The 14,060-nt window shown below is 47.2% G+C and overlaps 1 protein-coding gene across 1 annotated transcript in view; it reads right to left on the reverse strand.

Moving 5' to 3' along the window:
- JPH3 (junctophilin 3) overlaps window positions 1-14,060 on the reverse strand; it is a 79,153-nt gene that overhangs the window by 48,531 nt on the left and 16,562 nt on the right. The window contains exon 2 of the mRNA XM_063141293.1: window positions 3,354-4,131. Within this exon, the coding sequence (XP_062997363.1) occupies window positions 3,354-4,131 (778 nt within the window). The remainder of the gene's footprint in view (window positions 1-3,353; window positions 4,132-14,060) is intronic.

The raw sequence follows: 14,060 nt of genomic DNA on the forward strand, positions 1-14,060 counted from the left end.
AGGGCAGCAGCAAGGGGGTAAACACCTATCGAAGAAAGGAAAAGAAAGAATGAGACTCCACAGCTCTCCACAGCAGAGACAGCTTCTTTTGTTGTTTATGCAAAAAATGTAATTAAATCTCAAATATCTGTGTAATTATATGATAGGAGTAAAACTGGGTCAGTCCCAGGGGAGTTGCTGGGCAATTAGGACAAGGATGGTGATTGGAACGGCTCGTCTGTTTGGGCAGAAACTCTCTGTGCCTTCCCACGGTGTGCAGGATTTTTTTTCTGAGTACGAGAACTCCTTGCTCTCTGGCAGGGAGAAGCTGTGGACTGAAAAGAGGCCAACATTTGGGACTGTAATCAAAGGCACGCCTGAAATCAAGGCGGAGAGAATTGGTTGCTGTTTCCCTCCAGAATTAAATAAAGGGGATGTGCTCAGGCCGCTGCCAAGATCCATGATGTTGCTGTCCATTCTAGGCAAAGTGCTAGTCTGCTCTGCGGACTGGAAGTATAGTTCAGATTCCCAGATCCAGGTTCTCATTTACAGATACCATCCCTTGGCAAGGATGGGAAACAAACAGACATATACATTTCTGTGGCGTAGTGGCTAAAGTGTTGGACTGGGAGTCCAGAGATCCGGGTTCGAGTCCCCACTCCGCCATGGAAACCCACTGGGTGACTTTGGGCCAGTCCCAGACTCTCAGCCCAACCCACCTCACAGGGTTGTTGTTGTGAGGATAACATGGAGAGGAGGAGGGTTATGTACACCGTCCTGGGTTCCTTGGAGGAAAAAAGGTGGGGTATAAATGCAATAAATAAATGAATATATTTCGGCACAGGAGTCTAATTTTAGGCACCTGGACAAGGCACTTGGGATTTTTCCCCAGTTTTTTGGGAAACCTTTGGATTCCAGGAACAGGAATTCTAGACACCCTGGACCACAGAACCTATTAATTCTAGAAACCTAGTTTCATATCAATGCAAAATATGTCAGGAATGACTTTAAAAACAAAGGCCTGGCATTTGGTTTGGATTTTACGAGCTGCGATCTTTGATTGTTATTTATCGTTTTCAGAACACCGCACCATATGCCAAATGCTTTACACATAACACCCACCTTGTTTATTTTCGCAACGACTATACTGAGGTAAGCCATGCTGGGAGATGGTGACTCACCATCACCAGAGCCTCCCACGGAGTTTTTTGGCCAAGGGAGGATTCGTGGCCTCTGACCCCATCCAAAGCCAGGTTATTTGAAGGAACGCCTCTTCCTATATGTACCTGCCCGGACCTTAAGATCATCTACAGGGACCCTTCTCTGTGAGCCCCTGCCAAAGGAAGTGAGGCAGGTGGCTACTAGGAGGAGGGCCTTCTCCGCTGTGGCACCCCGGTTGTGGAATGAGCTCCGCAGAGAGGTCCGCCTGGCGCCTACACTGTACTCCTTTTGTCGCCACCTTTTTATTCTCTCAATATTTTAACACTTCATTTTAACTTAAATTTAAATTTTACTGTTTTAACTCTGTATTTTAATCTTATATCCATTTTGCTGCGTGGTTTTATCCTGGTTGTGCTTTTTATACTGTATTTTGTATTTGTGCTTTTAACCTGTCGGTTGTTTTATTATGGTTTTAATTTTTGTGAACTGCCCAGAGAGCTTCGGTTATTGGACGGTATAAAAATGTAATAAATAAATAAATAAAATTTTGGACATTACTCAAATCTACCGACCCTAATGCAGGGGTGCAGAACGCTTTCAGCCCAGGGGCTGGATTCCATTTCAGAAAAGCTGTCGGGAGGGGGGGGCTGCATTCCAGGAATGGGCGGGGCTAAAGGCCAAAGGAGTGGCATTCCAGGAATGAGCGGGGCCAAAGGGGTGGAGTCACAGACAAAGAGGGTAAGGCTAAAAGTGACAGCGTATGATAGTTTAAAGCTCTTGCTGCCAGTAGTCTTAGGAGGGGGGTGGGGGGAACTGTGAAAAAGGTGGAAAACTACCAAACAATCCATGGTCGTGTTAAAGTGGGTGGGGCCATGAAAGTGGGCGTGGCCATCTGAAGAACCCTAATGGGATAGATTGGGAGCGGATCTACACAGCGTACTGAAGGCGCTTGCATGCGCCTGCAGTGCGCCCCCAAAGCGATTGTGTAGATCCTGCCCTGGAAGAGGCGGAGGAAGAGGTGGAGGAGTAGGCGGCTAGGGAATCTGGCCGCGTCCTTACCGCTGACGCCCACCTCCCTGCCGCCCTCCTGCTGCCAGCGAAAAAGCCACCCGGGGCGGAGAGCTTCTTCCGCTCTCCGCCCCGCCTTCTTCCTCCGAGCTCTCTGACCCGAGTGGCTCTTTCGCCGGCAGCAGGAGGGCGGCGGGGAGGTGGGCGGTGGAGGCGGCAAGGACGCGGCCGGATTCCCCAGCCGCCTCCTCCTCCGCCTCTTCCTCCGCCTCTTCCAGGGCAGGATCTACACAATCGCTTTGGGGGCGCACTGCAGGCGCATGCAAGCGCCTTCAGTACGCTGTGTAGATCCGCCCTGGGACTCCAGGATCCGAGGCTCAACATCCTTGCTTTAGGGCCAGGTTAAAGCACATAGGAACCATATACTGAAACACTTTCTGGACCCCAAATGTGTCTGATCCTTAAATCACACTTCAGCCATTAAGACGATTCAGATGGAGGCATCTCCACTGGTTGAGCCAAAACTCTCCACCCTGACCCATCCCGGTTTTCCCCACTCCTGTCTACCTCACCTTGATCTGTTGAGAATATTTCTCCCACTCATGCTGGACATGCTATCAGTTTCCTGTGCTTTTCCTCTGCCACCCACCCTTCCAGTTGCGAGTCTTTGTTACCATTGTGACTCACAACAAAGGAACAATCATTGTGTGCTCTGACACAGAAAAGCCAAACTGAACTGACCCGAATTTAGGTTACAGTGCGGAAAAACACACCCATTAAAATAACGCATTAAGCTTTTATTAGGCGGACAGTGCAAAGGAAAGGATTGTCCCGGCCTCCGTGCTAGAAAACTCTCCGGTAATTGTCACACTGGGGGCCAACTCAAGAGCGGCCCTGACGTCTACCTTCCAGAACATGCTAATTATCCTGGCCTTGGTTCCACCTCAGGTCTCATACTACTAGAGGCAGGATCCACACTGCTGCTTATAATAGTTTATAATGGTTATGGCAACGGTTCAGGCCCAGGACACGTGACGTATACAGTTTTCACACCATTTTAAAAGTGTTCTATCCTGCTTGGTGTATTTCATCCTCACCCAGTGGTGGAATTCCACAAACCCCACGCCTTCCACAGTGGGAACCGGCAATACGCTTCCTCCTTCCAATCCTCCGTCAAGCCGCCAAAGCAACGGGCACAGCCTTACCTGGAAGCGGCGATCTCCGCTTTTTGCTTGGCGATGGTGGCGGCACGCTCCGCCGCCTCGACGGCGCGATCCACCTTCTCGCGGATCTTGCTGGCCCGCAGCGGGATCAGGTTTTTCCTCTTGCCGCTGACGAGAATGTTCTGCTTGTACTTCCCCTCTTCCTTCGTGCCGTCCGGGAAGGTCATGCAGCCGTACCCGTGGCGCTTGTTATTCGCCCACTCCCCTTCGTACTTGAGCCCGTCTGAGCGTTGGCTGATCCCGAACCCCGAGCGCTTGTCGTTCTTCCACTCGCCCACGTAGATCTCGGTGGTGGTGGCATCGATGTCATCTTCGATGACGGACAGCTCTGCCTCACCCTCGCCGAGGCTGATGGTGGAGTTGATGTCGCTGGCCGTAGAGCTGACAGTACTCATGCCCGCCTCGCTGCGGAAAGAGCTCTGCTTGCTCCGTTGGCTAGCCAAAGAACTCTTGGATTCGGATTTGCGCAACTTGAGCCCGCTCAGCAGCGACCGCCGGAAGATGCCCTTCTTCTTGCTCTTGAGGATCTCTGCATCGCTGTGCGCCATCAGGACAAATCCCCCTCGAGAGACGGCAGGGCTGCCTGCCACGGCGGGGGAAGAATCAGGGTGAAGCACCGTGCCGTTGGTGTGCTCGCTGCGCAGAGAGTTGATTGAGGTCCTTAGCGGCGACCGGATAACTGCAGCCATGCCGTACGGGACGCTCTGTCGGACGCCGTATCCCTGGCGCATTCCGCCAGCCCACTGGCCCTGGTAGGTCCCTGCGAGCAAAGAGGCGGGAAATGATTTATTTATTTATTTATTTATTACATTTATATACCGCCTCATAGCCGAAGCTCTCTGGGCGGTTTACAAAGAAAGGGGATTTGGTTAGCAGGTTGAAGAACATGCCTAGTTCTTTCAGTCTCTCCTCAGGGGGGCTGGAAACAAAGCCCTATGACAGCCTTCCTCAACCTGGGGCGCTCCAGATGTGTTGGACTGCATCTCCCAGAATGCCCCAGCCTGGCTGGGGCATTCTGGGAGATGCAGTCCAACACATCTGGAGCACCCCAGGTTGAGGAAGGCTGCCCTATGAGGAGAAACTGAAACAATTGGGCACGTTTAGCCTTGAAAAGAGAAGATTGAGGGAGACATGACAGCACTCTTCAAATACTTAAAAGGTTGTCCCACAGAGGAGGGCCAGGATCTCTTCTCGATCCTCCCAGAGTGCAGGACACGGAATAACAGGCTCAAGTTACAGGAAGCCAGATTCTGGCTGGACATCAGGAAAACCTTCCTGACTGTTAGAGCAGTATGACAAATGACCTAGGGAGGTGGTGGGCTCTCCCACGCTAGAGGCATTCAAGAGGCAGCTGGATAGCCATTTGTCAGGTATGCTTTAAGGTAGATTCCTGCATTGAGTTGGGGGTTGGACTCGATGACCTTGTAGGCCCCTTCCAACTCCACTATTCTTTGATTCTATGATAGCACCTCAGATGGACTCTGAGGCACAGATCCTTAGCTGTTAGCCAGTGTGGTGTAGTGGTAAGAGTGTTGGACTGGGACTTGGGAGATCTGGGTTCTAGTCCCCACTCGGCTCAACGGGTGACTTTGGGCCAGTCCCAGATTCTCAGCCCAACCTACCTCACAGGCTTGTTGTCCTTGTTAGGATAAAAATGGAGAGGAGGGGGCTTCTGTGTGCCACCTTGGGTTCCTTGGAGGGAAAAAGGTGGGATACAAGTGCAAAAAAATAAATAAATCATAAAATAATTTTTATCATGAAATTTTATTTTATTTGAAATAAGGTTAACAAAATAAAGGCAACAAAAGGAAGAAGAAGAAGAAGAAGAAGAAGAAGAAGAAGAAGAAGAAGAAGAAGAAGAAGAAGAAGAAGAAGAAGGTGGTATATCATAATAAATCAAAATCATTAAAGAAACAAAGGAATTCACTCATTATAAATCTTGGTCTATAACTGATATTTTCATGGAATATCTACAATAAAATGGTCTTTGTAAGAGCTCAGTACCTATTGAAAGTAAAAAAATACAAATTCTTCAACATGTAAAAGGAGTGTGCAGGTGTCTGCCACGTTGTGTGTTTGTACATATTGATCAGAAAATAAAATAAAATACAAGCAACTGTACTTTCTTGGAACTTTCTGAGTCCTTCTTCCAAAAATGTTCAATTTTTTTTACTAACATTTGAATTTATAGCATTTCTAAAAGCCGTGGGTTAGCTGGGCACTCACGCTGAGTGGTGGTGCATCTTGTCCCCTGGTCTCAGGCACACAAGATGTCACTATGAGCCAACCTTGAAGAAGGCGGGAGATGAGAGAGAAAACATTCTCTTCTCAAAGACTATTACATTTTTTTTCCTCTCCCCTCCGCATGCCTTTTATCTTGTGTGTTGTGTCTTCTAAGATTGCAAGCCTGTGGGCGGAGACTGCGGTTATATGGAAACCGCTCCAGCAGCAATTTTGGCTAAGGAATGAGATACTTTAAATAAATAATTAAATAAATAAATAGTTATCCTGAGTCCTCCCAAAACTTTGGGAAATTTTATTAACATTTGACTTCGTAGCATTTTTTTTTAAAAAAAAGGACGAACCATTTCCCACCCACCCCACCCTCAAACTGCCACCACCCCGAGTTTTCTTTATGGGTGGGTGTGGGTGTGGGAGTCGTTTTCAACAGACAAAGACAAAATCATTTGCTGCTACGATGTTGCAGGAAGCAATGGGGACTGCTGGGGAATTCTGCAAGATCTGTATCGCTGAAAGCTAGGAAACACTGCAGAGCAGTTCTACACTGGTCCAGAAGAGGTCAGTGGTATGTATTACACATGATCTGCTCACCTTAAAAGCAAACGCTTTAAAAAAAAAATATTTATTACATTTATAGATCACTCTCCCTCCCAAAAACCCTGGAGCGCTATCGATGCTGCCAGACGGTGCTGACAATGCTGGGCTATTTATTTATTTATTTATTTATTGCATTTCTATACCGCCCAATAGCCAAAGCTCTCTGGACAGTTCACAAAAGTTAAGACCATTCAAAGTATAAAACAACAGTATAAAACCGTAATTTAAAATACAGTATAAAAGCACAAGCAAAATAACGTCAGCAGCAATGCAGAAATACAAATTTGAAATACAAATTCAAAACAGCAAAGTTAGAATTAATTTATAGACTGTTAAAATGCTGGGAGAATAAAAAGGTCTTCACCTGGCATCTAAAAGAATATAGTGTAGGTGCCCGGCGAACCTCCTTAGGGAGCTCATTCCACAGCCGGGGTGCCACAGCAGAGAAGGCCCTCCTCCTGGTAGCCACCTGCCTCACTTCCTTCGGCAGGGGCTCACGGAGAAGGACCCCTGAGGATGACCTTAGGGTCCGGGCAGGCACATATGGGAGGCAGCCATTTATAGTAAGTCATCTCCCTCTGTTCCTAGTGCAGACCAGGTTCCCAGAGTTCTCTTCCATTCAGGCTCCCTGAACAGGGAAATGCACACATGCATTTAATCTGCTCTGGTTTCAGAATAGGAGATTCCTTAACCACGTCCATTCCAGTATAAGCTTCCTTCCTATTCTCCCTGTTGATGTGCCATGAGGAAGTCTACCATACCCAAATCTTTGGTCCAAAGTATGCTGGAAAGGGTCAGTGGAGAGGTGCGTGTTGCAGAGCTCCCATGTTGCCACCTGGACACAAATTCCGATCATCTATGAATGGGTCTCCCATATGGTGCCCATAGACACCTCCTTTGGCGCTCAGCAAGGTCCCCAGCTGCTCCTGATTTTAGGGGTAACCTAGAGGAAGGGAGAGTGTGCACCAGTGAAGAGGTTTTCTGAAAGTGTGTGTGTGTGTGTGTGTGTGTGTGTGTGTGTGTGTGTGTGTGCAGGGCCGGTGCCAGACTATTTTGCACCTTAGGCAAGACAAGCTCCACCCCCCAAAAATTGCCAACTTCTTTTAAGAACTGATGTTCTGTAGAAAAAATAAAAAGCACAAAACTTGAACATATTATGTTTCTTTTCTTAAAACAGCTAATTTGTATAAAACTGTAACCCTTAAAGGTCAGTACTGCGCCCCTCTGAGGTCTGCGCCCTAGGCGGCTGCCTAGTTTGCCTAATGGTAGCGCCGGCCCTGTGTGTGTCTGCGTGGTTCTTAGGAACATAGTTTGCCATTATGGGAACAACCCTAACAAGAGACTGAGGCCATAGCTAGACCTAAGGTTTATCCCTGGATCATCCAGGGGTCAAACCTGTTCATCTAGGTGACACACAGGGGATCCAGTGCTCAGGCAGGGGCGAACCCTGGATGATCCCAGGATAAACTTTAGGTCTAGCTGTGGCCTAAATGACAAATCTAATGACAAACCATGGTTTGTTTTTCTAAGAACAACCCTAACAAGTGGCAGAATGACAAACGTAATAACAAACCCTGGTTTGCCATTATGAGAACAAGCAGCAGCAATCTTTGGATTTGCATGCTTCCACCTTTGCATGTGAGGAGAGGAGACTGGATACTCCTATTTCAAACCTGCGGCTAACCATCATTTGCCCAAATGTGGGGAACTAATTGGCCTTCAAACCACGATCAGACTATGGTTTATGATCCTAGTTTAAGGGGCAAACTTCTCTTGTGTACATTTCACTACTGCTCATTCCCATAACAACAAACCATGGTTTGTCCTCATCACAGAGGGTGCTTCCAGACAAGACCTTTCTTCTGCATTCACACTACCTCGTTCACTGAATGTTTCAAAGTATATATTATATTAAATTTTGCAAGTATACAATACCATTAAAATTCTCAAGGAAAAAACAGCCAGGCAGCCCTGCATGAGGCCGGCGTGTAGCCGACCCCTGAGATACACATTTGATCTGATACTCCAGAGCTTTTACGTTCCCTGCATATTAGCAGAAGTCATCAGATCCTTTTCCCAAGCAAGACAGTCTGAACTTTTCTAGCCAAGTAGGTACTGGCAGTTGTAGATCTACTGCTGTAGATCACAAGCTGAATGTGAGCCAACAGTGTGATATGGCTGCAAGAAAGGCAAATGCTATTTTGGGTTGCATTAATAGAAGTATAGTTTCCAAATCGCGTGAGGTACTGGTTCCTCTCTATTCAGCCCTGGTTAGGCCTCATCTGGAGTATTGCGTCCAGTTGTGGGCACCACACTTCAAGAAGGATGCAGACGAGCTGGAGCGTGTTCAGAGGAGGGCAACCAGGATGATCAGGGGTCTGGAAACAAAGCCCTATGAAGAGAGACTGAAAGAACTGGGCATGTTTAGCCTGGAGAAGAGGAGATTGAGGGGAGACATGAAAGGGTGTCACACAGAGGAGGGCCAGGATGTCTTCTCGATCCTCCCAGAGTGCAAGACACGGAATAACAGGCTCAAGTTAAAGGAAGCCAGATTCCAGCTGGACATCAGGAAAAACTTCCTGACTGTTAGAGCAGTACGACAATGGAATCAGTTACCTAGGGAGGTTGTGGGCTCTCCCACACTGGAGGCCCTCAAGAGGCAGCTGGACAACCATCTGTCGTGGATGCTTTAGGGTGGATTCCTGCATTGAGCAGGGGGTTGGACTCAATGGCCTTGTAGGCCCCTTCCAACTCTGCTATTCTATGATTCTATGATTCAGTAGTTCACAGCCACATGCACAGAGGGAGTGGCTGCAGCGGGAGTGACGTTTGGCCCTATAAAATACTACAGCCGGAATATACGGAAATGCTACCTCCTTTGATTTGTCCCTGCCTCCCCCCCCCCCCCGCTCCGCCCCGCCCTTGGCACCATGCACATAAAGACAGAGAAGGGTGACGGAGACAGAACTAGACAGATAGGATTAATGGAGGATTTATAGGATTAGCACAGGGAAATAGGGAAAGATTAGGGATTAGGATGAGGACCAAGAGGAGGGGGCTAGTACTAGGAGTTGTGGCTCATACTGGAGGCAGCTGTATTCTTGAGCCTACGGAAAGCCAGGTATACAAAGAAAATACAGTGATGGGCCAGGAGAGTCAGAGTTTAGGAGGTCCATCACTGGGAGGAAGCTGCAAATGTTCCTATTAATATGATGCATTTTCAAATACACAACCATTTCCCCCCTGACAGCAACTCTATGAGACATGCAGAAATACAACAGGTACAGATAACATCACAATTCAATGGGAAGCTGCACCTGTGGAATTGATGTCTGTCTGTCTGTCCAGCAGCAGTTAAAAGCACACAGCCTTTCGTCAGAAAAAGAAGGAAAGCAGTTTTGGTGGGGGAAACATACTGTACGTAGGCACATATTAGGTCAGGCTGCTTTAAAAAGGGGCGGGACATTTTGCCAGACCAAAAAAAAAAAGAACCGGAAAGCGTAGCCCCATAACTTGGTCCTGGAGCATCAAATATTGCCATACTTTGCTTATAGTGACAGATTTGTATTACTGCCCACAGCAGGTTGCTCTCATGTATGACCCAATCCGAGCCAGAATGGCATCATTTGCACATAACGATAACTCAGAGTACAGGTTGAGCATGGCTTGTCGTTGAATCATGGGTTGTCCTTACATGCGAATTCTGGACCTATGGTTTAACTATGGGTTGTTAACCATGAACAACCCAGAGTTCACAACCCAACAACAAACCATAGGTTCTCTTCTCAGGTTGTTCGTTGTTAACAACTCATAGTTAAACCGTAGTGTAGGGTTCTCACATATCGACAATCCACGATTCAACAACAACTCATGATTCAACAACAATCCATGATTCAACAACAATCCATGATTCAACAACAACCCATGATTCAACAACAACCCATACTCAACCCATGCTCTGGGTTGTCGTTACATGCAAACCAGGTTGATGACTTATCTTCACATGAAAGCCCTGATGCCAAAAGCCCGAAGGACCTATGGGGCCCCTTGACACCAGAGATACCCCCAGACACCCCTGGCATCTCTGGAGAGGTTCCTAAGGTGGCCACTTGCATATTGCCAAAAAAAGCCCCAAAATTTAGCCTTCCCCCAACTGCTCCCTTGGGATTGTCGTCCCCCCCCCCATAATTATGCTAACTGGGAATTATAGGAGTTGCAATCCCAACACATCCAGAAGGTGCAGAGTGGGGAAGCCTGTGGTAATGCATGTATAAAGATGCAAATTAAGAAATAATTTAAATGGAAATGCAATAAATCTCCCCATAATGGGTAACGCTGACCCACTATACTTCACTATAATGGAAAGAATGTGTGTGCATAAATGTGGACATACATACACACCCCACAAAAGAAAGGAATTAATAATTGAATATTCCCTCTCCCTCCCCACCCCACAACTACAAAACTGACTGATAAGAGACAATCATTGCTAATTCCCCAAACAAGCTAACCAGGGAAACAATATATGGGGGATGAGCTGCGAAACGCTAATGCTTTCAATTAGCATTAGAAAGGATCTTTGCTGAATGGAAATTAACTCTAAGGAGACACTATAGAACAGCCTTCCTCAACTTGGGGCGCTCCAGATGTGTTGGACTACAACTCCCAGAATGCCCCAGCCAGCTGGCTGGGGCATTCTGGGAGATGCAGTCCAACACATCTGGAGTGCCCCAAGTTGAGGAAGGCTGCTATAGAAGGATCTTGGCCATGTATTAAGTGCTCTGTGGAACCTCTGTTTTAATTCTACTTCCAGCTAATTGCAGAAAAGCAATGTGTCAGCAGGATCAAAGAGCTCTAGGGCAAAGTGGATCTCAGAAAAGTTTTCTTTTTCCAGGGGGGAATAGGATTCCCCTGTAGTCCCCAGCGTACCCACCCCACCGTGGCGGGAGACACCATGAGCAGATATTAACAACATGTCTTTTTCGTGCTGCATTTTCACCAAAGTTGGGTCCTCATTTGCGACGTACAGCTGCGCCCGTCGCCGTAGCCAGGCCTCTCACTGTCCACAAGGGACCCTTGCAAGGGAGCTGGCCACCGCATTTAACTACATGACTGGAACGGAGCGGCTCCCTTTTAGGAAAACGCAACACCCATTATGTGGTCTCAGCAGCAGCCTCGCAAGCAGCTGTGGACACAAGAACCTAGCTGAGAGCCTTGAAATTAAGCTAATGGCGCACTGAGGGCAGGCGGGGTGGGGTGTGTGGGGAGATGCAGGGGGAGGGAAATGAAGACCCATAACCGGAATCGCAGCCAGGCCCCTACCTCCAGGAGGGAACTGGGAGACCCAGCCCCAAGTGCATTTTTCTCCATTCATTTCACCCCTTCTTCTTCCCTCCATGCAAACTAGTATTTTCTAGATCAAGGGTGAGTGACTTGTGGCCCTGCAGATGTTCTGGGCTTACAAGCCCAATCAGCCCTAGTCAGGATACCTGATAGTAAAGGGATGATAGGAATTGCAGCCCAAAACATCTGGAGGGCCAAACACGGCCCACCCCTCCCCACGCGAAATTCTGCACCGACCGTTTTTTACTCCCAATCCAAATCGGAACACGGCGTTCTGGAAAGTCACCTGGGGAGCCTCCCCGTGCCTTCTTTATCTGACAAAGCACACATGAAAAATTCAGCAGAGTTACATATTGCTTTGGTGCATTCACATGAGCAGCTTGCTCAGATACAAAGCAACATGGGAGAGCGTTTCTCAGGAAGAAGGCGGAGCAAAGACGGATGGCAGCACTTCCGACGTTATGGCTTGTGCAAGCCGTGCAGAAGTGAAGCAATCAGCTGAGGTGGCCTTCTGCTGCGGGAAAACATAGGTGGTGCGAACATACTCCAGTTCTTAGCTACTTGAAAAAGGTACCATGAAAGATTGGGAGGCTACCCTGGACAGTGTGCCAGCAAGAATTAGCATAGTGGCTTTCCACTCCTGACATCTTCTTTCCCAGAGCTATATCATTATTTCTCCTTCTTCTTCTTCTTCTTTGAATCATAGAATCATAGAGTAGCAGAGTTGGAAGGGGCCTACAAGGCCATTGAGTCCAACCCCCTGCTCAATGCAGGAATCCACCCTAAAGCATCCCTGACAGAGGGTTGTCCAGCTGCCTCTTGAAGGCCTCTCGTGTGGGAGAGCCCACCACCTCCCTAGGTAACTGATTCCACTGTCGCACTGCTCTAACAGTCAGGAAGTTTTTCCTGATGTCCAGCTGAAATCTGGCTTCCTTTAACTTGAGCCCTTTATTCCGTGTCCTGCACTCTGGGAGGATCGAGAAGAGATCCTGGCCCTCCTTTGTGGGACAACCTTTTAAGTATTTGAAGAGTGCTCTCCTGTCTCCGCTCAATCTTCTCTTCTCCAGGCTAAACATGCCCAGTTCTTTCAGTCTCTCCTCATAGGACTTTGTTTCCAGACCCCTGATCATCCTGGTTGCCCTCCTCTGAACACGCTCCAGCTTGTCTGTGTCCTTCTTGAATTGTGGAGCCCAGAACTGGATGCAATATTCTAGATGAGGCCTAACCTGGGCCGAATAGAGAGGAACCAGTACCTCACGTGATTTGGAAGCTATACTTCTATTAATGCAGCCCAAAATAGCATTTGCCTTTCTTGCAGCCATATTGCACTGTTGGCTCATATTCAGCTTGCGATCTACAACAAATCCAAGATCCTTCTCGTTTGTAGTATTGCTGAGCCAAGTATCCCCCATCTTGTAACTGTGCATTTGGTTTCTATTTCCTAAATGTAGAACTTGGCATTTATCCCTCTTCTTCTTCTTCTTCTTCTTCTTCTTCTTCTTCTTCTTCTTCTTCTTCTTCTTCTTCTTCTTCAAGTGTTTGTTTTGGGTAGCATCCTCAAGATGCATAAAAAGGTTAATTGCAAACAGGATGGCACATGTCTGTTAATTTCCCCATGGTCAAGAAAGCTAGATGAATGTAAACTTCTCTGCATTCAGCCCAGATTAAAGGATCACTCCTGCCTGATTCTGAATTAATAAAATTTATGAATGAATGTCAAACTTACACTTGGCTTAGGAATGCAGTTAACTGAATCTAATGAAGTTGGAATGTACGTGATTAATGCATTAGCTGTCTTCTAATTCAGTGAGCGTGAATTAAAACTTAAGCTTGTTTGCTTGTTACTTTTAACAAAAACGTTTGATGTGAATCCGATATTCAGGTTTCATTTCATATTCAGTATTTGAGCTCATTTAAATTCACCCACCCAATCATGTTAGTTAGTTAGTTAATTACATACATGTATGACTTCCCACAACCAAGAAGAGTCTGAAACAATTTACCCAGAAATAATAAAAGCAAAGTGACAAAACAAAACAAAAACATCCGATATATATATAAATATATATGTATAATATTTACAATATTTATGTACCGCTCCCCATACAAAATTTCAGAGTGGTGTACAAAATAAAATGAAAATAAAAACAGAATAAAACACTTAAAACAGGTTTTAAGAGAAGCAAATACAGTGACTCATGGCTGGATATTAAGGAAAGGCTTCCTGGAATAAAGATGTTTTCAGGAGGCGCCGAAAGGAGTACAAAGTTGGCGCCTGCCTGGCCTCCAGAGGCAGGGAATTCCACAGGAGTGGGGCCACCACGCTGAAGGCTCTTCCCCTGGTGGACTCCAATTGGAAGATGGGTCTATGTGGGACCACCAGGAGATAAGAAGAGCCCTGCTGGATCAGACTGAGGGTTCAGCTAGTCCAGCACTCTGTTCACACAGTGGCCAAGCAGCTGTCGACCAGGGACCAACAAAGCAGGACAAGGTGCAACAGCACCCTCC

This window comes from Elgaria multicarinata, chromosome 14 (genome assembly GCF_023053635.1).
Source record: "Elgaria multicarinata webbii isolate HBS135686 ecotype San Diego chromosome 14, rElgMul1.1.pri, whole genome shotgun sequence".
Taxonomy (NCBI): domain Eukaryota; kingdom Metazoa; phylum Chordata; class Lepidosauria; order Squamata; family Anguidae; genus Elgaria; species Elgaria multicarinata.